This window comes from Sycon ciliatum, chromosome 2, assembly GCF_964019385.1.
Source record: "Sycon ciliatum chromosome 2, ocSycCili1.1, whole genome shotgun sequence".
Taxonomy (NCBI): Eukaryota; Metazoa; Porifera; class Calcarea; order Leucosolenida; family Sycettidae; genus Sycon; species Sycon ciliatum.
Window position 1 is genome coordinate 37,336,290 of NC_088644.1, and position 6,000 is coordinate 37,342,289.

General features: G+C 47.2%; 1 protein-coding gene and 1 non-coding gene across 2 annotated transcripts; both read left to right on the forward strand.

Annotated features, from left to right (window-relative positions):
• Nucleotides 1-349: 349 nt before the first annotated feature.
• Nucleotides 350-421, forward strand: Trnad-guc (transfer RNA aspartic acid (anticodon GUC)). Its single transcript has one exon. It is a non-coding gene; the product is annotated as a tRNA-Asp (tRNA).
• Nucleotides 422-499: 78 nt separating this feature from the next.
• On the forward strand, nt 500-5,256 carry LOC135809927 (small ribosomal subunit protein mS25-like). The gene is made up of 4 exons (XM_065323376.1): nt 500-676; nt 1,946-2,058; nt 2,441-2,525; nt 4,894-5,256. The coding sequence occupies exons 1-4, from the start codon at nt 546-548 to the stop codon at nt 5,108-5,110; spliced, it is 546 nt and encodes a 181-aa protein (XP_065179448.1). The 5' UTR covers nt 500-545; the 3' UTR covers nt 5,111-5,256.
• Nucleotides 5,257-6,000: the final 744 nt, after the last annotated feature.

Genomic DNA, 6,000 nt, shown 5'->3' on the forward strand with positions numbered 1-6,000 from the left:
CTAGTTACCAGCTAAACATTGTATAAAATGGCCGGTAGCAAGTCGTACAAAACAACTCCCGGCCCATGCCTATGGCCGCCATGTATATAAATTATACACTGTACTCGTACGAGCTCGTACCGAAAAAAACTAATCAGGACGCCCCTAGTAGTAGGCTGAAGATCCAGGCATGTCCGTCTACTACAGTAGTCGGTACCTATCGATAACATAACCCCCCCTATCTTGATATTACCAAGAGTAGATAAACATCTACTCTTGATATTACATGTATCAGATCCGCTGCCCATGACGTTCTATACGGTTGTTTTTCACAGTCATGTAGCTTCAAGATTCCTATCCTTTCAGTCAATCCTCGGTAGTATAGTGGTAAGTATCTCCGCCTGTCACGCGGAAGACCCGGGTTCGATTCCCGGCCGGGGAGGACATTTCTTTTTTTCTCGTGTGTGCTAGAATTTTTCTTGGCATGTATTTTTGAAACCTTTTTTCGTTGTCTTTTCAATCACTATTCTCTGTTCTCAAGGAGACTGCAATGCAATGGAACCAAAATGTCGTACGGAAGTTTTCCCCATTATCGGACCTATAAACATCTGTCCAATGTCCCCTTTAGATTACATCCCGATGTTAGGGTCATGTTAGTCAACTACCACCACAAGGAGATCAACAGCAGAGGTCTATTGTAAGTATTTTGTGCCCTGTGAATGTAAAATGTTCTCACCAGAATTTCCCTCAGTTTTATGTGATTGAGCATATTATCATGTTGCGATGTGTTGACGTGAAAGTTGCGCTGGTGGTGCGAGCCAGATGAAATTTCATCCTCTTAAACGTATCCCGATGTAGCAACATGCTTGGCAATTACCTGTTTGATTTCTAGAAAGAACAAAATATTCAAGCACCATTCTGTGCTTACAGTTTCGCCTCTATGTAGTGTATACCACCTATTTCCTTCCCTGCTACAGTGTGGATGTTGTTTGCCTCGCACAGCCACTTCCCACACTGGCCTCAGCCCTATGCTGTGTTGCCAGTACTCGCTGACCTTCCTCCTATTCTTCTTCTGTGCGAACATCCACCGAGTTATTTGCTGCACCTTCTGTTTCCCTAGAGATGAACATAAGTAGTTTTATGCAGTACCAATGGTGATGCACTTATGTAGGAAACCTGTTGTCTATTTTAGTGGTGACGGCTCCTGTAACCAGTTTCCCTGATAGAATAATACCTATTCTACCGTCCTTCTTCTGCATGTAGTAGACCCTTGCGCACAGTGCTGCTTCAGTTGCGATCAGTAATTGTGCTGTGTGCATGTGAGTGCGCCGAATTAGTCCAGAGCTAGTTGCGCTGCACAAGTCCGCTAATGCATCACATGTGTTCAGATAGGTATTCGATCTCCGGACAGCCAGCTGTTTTTAACCTTGATAGGGCTGATCAGCGGAGCCCAGAGTGACTGGCCGACGCGATTGCAATAAGTTCTAGTGAACATGAAAGTATTTAAATTGGCTCAAAGCCTTCTAGTCAGAGTCCTCTAGCTGCGAGAAATACAGCCAGCTTTGCACTATGGCAGGTAGCTTGGACAGGCGTTTCGACCTTGTTATGTCTCGTCAGCGGAGCTCCGGGTGACTGGCCATCGCAGTCGCAATTAGTTCAGTGGACAACACAGTCATCGTGCTCGCATACTACCCACGTTCGAATGTTTGATGATTGCATGAACTTGTTCGGATTACTTGAAATCATGTGCATTTGCTTCAGCACTATACTACTCGGGATCTGTTTTCAATGAATACAATCAACACCAACAACCATGGCATTTTTCGTGAACATATAATCTCTATTCTCTATCTCATATATAGCGATCATTTCTTTCTTCTCCATCTCCTCGTAAATTATTAATCTGTGCTTTTTTTTGGTTGATGGCGCATGTGCATGGGTGTGCTTTCTTCTTTGTGTGTTTCAGGAAATTTATTTATGAGCGCGTTCCGCCTCTGCAGTTTGGCCACCCGAAAGTGCAAATTGTCCGTCAGGGCGACGAGCCTCACAAGCCATTGCCATATATTGAGGTTTTCTTCCGTAAGTCAATGGATATCGATTCGAATTGGCGACTGTGGTGCCAAGTAGCTGTCTTCATTTCTCGTGTCTTGAGCGATCGTAGACTGCATGTTGACTGGTGTGGGGTGGTGTAGTCGTGATGCCGATATGGATGAGTGTGTACGTGTGAGTGTGCGTTTGTGTGTGTGTGTTGGGAGGGGGGGGGTCTCATGTCTCATTCAGATCTTGTCCGCTATCGTTCCTATAAGAGAAAAATCTGTGGGTGCACATCCAGTGCATTTGCAGATTAGCGTGCTTCTTTTGCGACGGGCGTATACATGGTACATGGGGGGGGGGGGGGGGTTGGGGTGCAATGCTGACTGGCTATATACAGTTTATGTGATGACGGTGTTGCTCTGTACAGACAATGGCAAGCGTGTATTCATTGACTGCGAGAACAAGTTGATGACCACGATCACACAGACGTTGGAGGCAGTCGCTGGTGACATGTGAGTTTGCAATTACAGTCGCATATCACCCTCACTCACCGATTCCGGCATAAGAGAAGTGTTGTTGTTGTTGTTGTTGGCGAGTTGTCATTGTCCGTGAGGTTGAAAGTATGCAATCAAATGGTCCCTAGGTGTGAATATAGAGGTTGTGTGAGTACATCATACACTGCCATAGAGGTAGGGATCTCAGCGCGTGAACTGCGCAGCCAGTCTGCGCAGGTGAGATTTTCGATCCCTAACGCGTCCAGTGCAGAAATCGTGGAAAAGAACATTTTTTTCGAAATAAATCAAGTTGAAGAAGACAGTAGAAATGGCTGAATATTGCGTCCAGGAAAGCACGTTCTACGGCCATTTCCAAGCTACCTATCTCCCAGACACTCTCTCAGAGGAACTATGGAGGGTCAAAGAGCACAATCTTTCACTCTTGGACGCAGCGTGAACACCTCTTCTACTGAGCGCGATGTCTTCTCTCCGAGTGATAATGGCGGCGATGTTCGCGATGGCTGATGCACTGAAAATCGAAGTTAGGACAATCTAACCGGAGAAAACGTCTGAATTTTTGACTGAATCCTCTCTGAAGTGGGTTCTTGCCGCATGGAAAATTATAGGAAAATCGACCGGGGCAATATCGCCTTGGCCACGCTGTCCTTCGGCGGGAATTACAAAGTATGTTCGAACGACAATGAAGATGACGATTCCGCTAGTGTCCACCGCGTCCCCTACTGGCCCTAGTGTCGAAAATCGACCGTCGCCATTTTTCTGCTGTGTCCGCGAGCTGCACTCAAAACTCGATGACGCAATGTATGCGCAAACACCCTGCGCACTGCACGCGCTGAGATCCCTAATAGAGGCAGACAGTTGAGTGGCAAACTGAGAGACATGTATACTGAGATTCTCTAAAAAGCCCTAGCTGAGTGGCAAAAGTGATATTTTATTGACTTCAGAGTGGCAAATGTACTATTATGAGTCATCGGCATAACCTCTATTGTGTGACTATTCACGAGTTGTTGTTATGCTTGATGTTAATATCTATAGGGTTGGCTGCTGTATAAGATTGGCATCAAGAAAAACGCCAAGATGCCTGTGGAGATCTACATATTCTATGGGGTGGTGGAGAAATGGAATACTAGGGGAGGGAGAGGGTACAGTGGTCCCTCTATAATCCGGCACCATTTGTGCCACGAAAATCTGCTGGATTAGGGAGGGTGCTGGATTAACAAATCTGATTTACTGCTGCAATGTGCATGAAGAGGATATTTTGGCTACTGAAAATTGTGCTGGTTTATCGAGGGTGCTGGATTATAAAGTGCCGGATTAGAGAGGGACGACTGTAATAGAGAGTAGTAGACAGTGGGATTACCTTTGTCTTCCCTACATTAGGCTTGGGCTTCCACAATGTCATCCACGAGATGACATTCGTGATGCGCGCTTGAAGTTCCGATAGAAGATAGGGAACAGAGTCCGAGGGACCACTGTGCAGCATACACGTGTCATCTGCAAACAGAGACGTGCCAGGGTTGAGGACAGGGAGGTCGTTGACAAAGGCCAGGAACAGCAGCGGTCCTAGGGTAGACCCTTGCAGTACACCAGAACGAACAGGGAGAGAATCAGAGAGGACTGAACCAAGGTTCACAGATTGAGGCGTATTGTGGAGATAGGACGCAAGCCACGACTGCAGGTGGCCGGTCATCCCATACATGTACTTGTGCAGCTTGGCTAGTCAACCACGATGCCAAACTGAATCAAAGGCTTCCGCTAAGTCAAAGAAGCAAAGGCCAATGTAATGCCGACCGCCTCGGAGCGTGCACAGTCGCTGAACAAGGTTGATCAGATGTACTGAAGTAGGGAGGTAGAGGTATGTACTTTTGGTGACGGTTCTCAAAGAAGGGGTCCGGCCAAATGCCTGGGATGCTCGTGTAAGACGGTGCGATACTTGCACGTCGAGACTACCGGTGTCACGGATGCTACTGCCAAGATGAGTGACTTGATGCTGCCATTCGCTAGTCCGATATCCAGCAACTTCATGGCTATATGTATGCTGAGACATGTCTTGAGCTCGTCAAAAGAGCCGACTGCAAAGCTGGCATTGGCGCTCGCACTGCAGCCCACTCCACAGCCGAAGTACATTGTCCACGGTGACAGTGTTGTGATGTGCCATTCCAGATGCAGGGCAGAAGCCGTGATGACACATACCTGCTCCGTTGCACACACGCACACACACACACACATACACACACACACATATTCTTATCCTGCTCACAACCTTGGAGTCAATTCAGCCTGAACAATTCGTTATTTTCGGTTTGGTTCGATGTTCCTCTGTTCACTGCGTTATATTTTTTCTCTTTCTCCTGTGTTCATTGTTCAGATTTGATGAAACCGACGTTGTTGAAGTTGATCTTGATTCAAAGCTGTACAAAGATCCATGCGACTTCAGGTGGCACAGGGGTAGAAAGTGCATCTGTGAGATACCTGGCCAGTCGCCGTGCTCCGTCAAGAACCTCAAAAAGAATAAGGAGCTCATCTTCCACCGGAAACTGTTCCTGGCGCGTGACGAGAACCGTGGCATGGTAACTTCGCTCTGAGCGGGTGAAGTGCTTGCATGATTGCACTGTCAGTTTCTTTGCATAGCAGTCTTAACTATACGACCACCCAATCGTGTCGCAGTGTTTGATTTTTAATTAGTTTTTTTTCTTTCTTTTTCGATGATTGAGCGTTAATATGAACCACATGCACATTGGCCTTCTTGAGAGCGGTTCCTGCAATCGCATCCATAAAGCAACGACTGAAATCCCTTAGACGGCGGTGTGAGGGCTCGGGCCTCTGCCTGCACAGCTGGCAGAAAGTTAGCTTTAGGCGAGACCTGAAAAATAGAGATTCCCCGGGCCCTCCTGCACCAAAATCGAGCCGAAGTCATTTTTTTTAACAGTTCATATACATGTACAGTACTGATCGTGTGAGTAGACAGGGAGTCACACAAACCCGGGCTTGTACGACTCCCAGATGTACGACTCAGGGCCGTCGTTGGCCGAAAATGAAAATGCCCGAAATACGGAAAAGTGTGCGGGTAAACCGCATACATGTACGTGCGTACCAAGGGTGTGTTTGGTTGGTACGATCTAGAACAGGATCGAACAGCGGGTACACATGGCTATATGGACCAGCCTCGTGCCAACCAAACGGTACTCCAGAAACAGAGCACATTTTTGTGAGAAAAAAATGTGCCAAACTTGGTGCATTCTTCAAAATGTGTATGGGTCACCGTACCGGTGCACCCAGGGAGTCGTTTACGACTCCCTGGGTGCACCATGGTCACTTTCTACGGTACAATGAGTCCAACCCAAAAGCGTATGCACGTGATCATATGGGACCGAAATCGATGTTCCCGCTCGGTTTCACTGGGAAGAAGTGAAACTGCTCGGTCTGCTCCGGCCTCGAGGCCGGAGCAAGCAGAACATGTTCTGGCCGACCCAGA

Bases quoted from the DNA above. Each gene is read 5' to 3' on its own strand.
- LOC135809927 (XM_065323376.1), top strand. From the start codon at position 546: ATGTCGTACGGAAGTTTTCCCCATTATCGGACCTATAAACATCTGTCC. The intron at 677-1,945 runs GTAAGTATTTTG...TGTGTGTTTCAG, and splicing joins ATCAACAGCAGAGGTCTATT to GAAATTTATTTATGAGCGCG. The intron at 2,526-4,893 runs GTGAGTTTGCAA...TTCATTGTTCAG, and splicing joins GAGGCAGTCGCTGGTGACAT to ATTTGATGAAACCGACGTTG.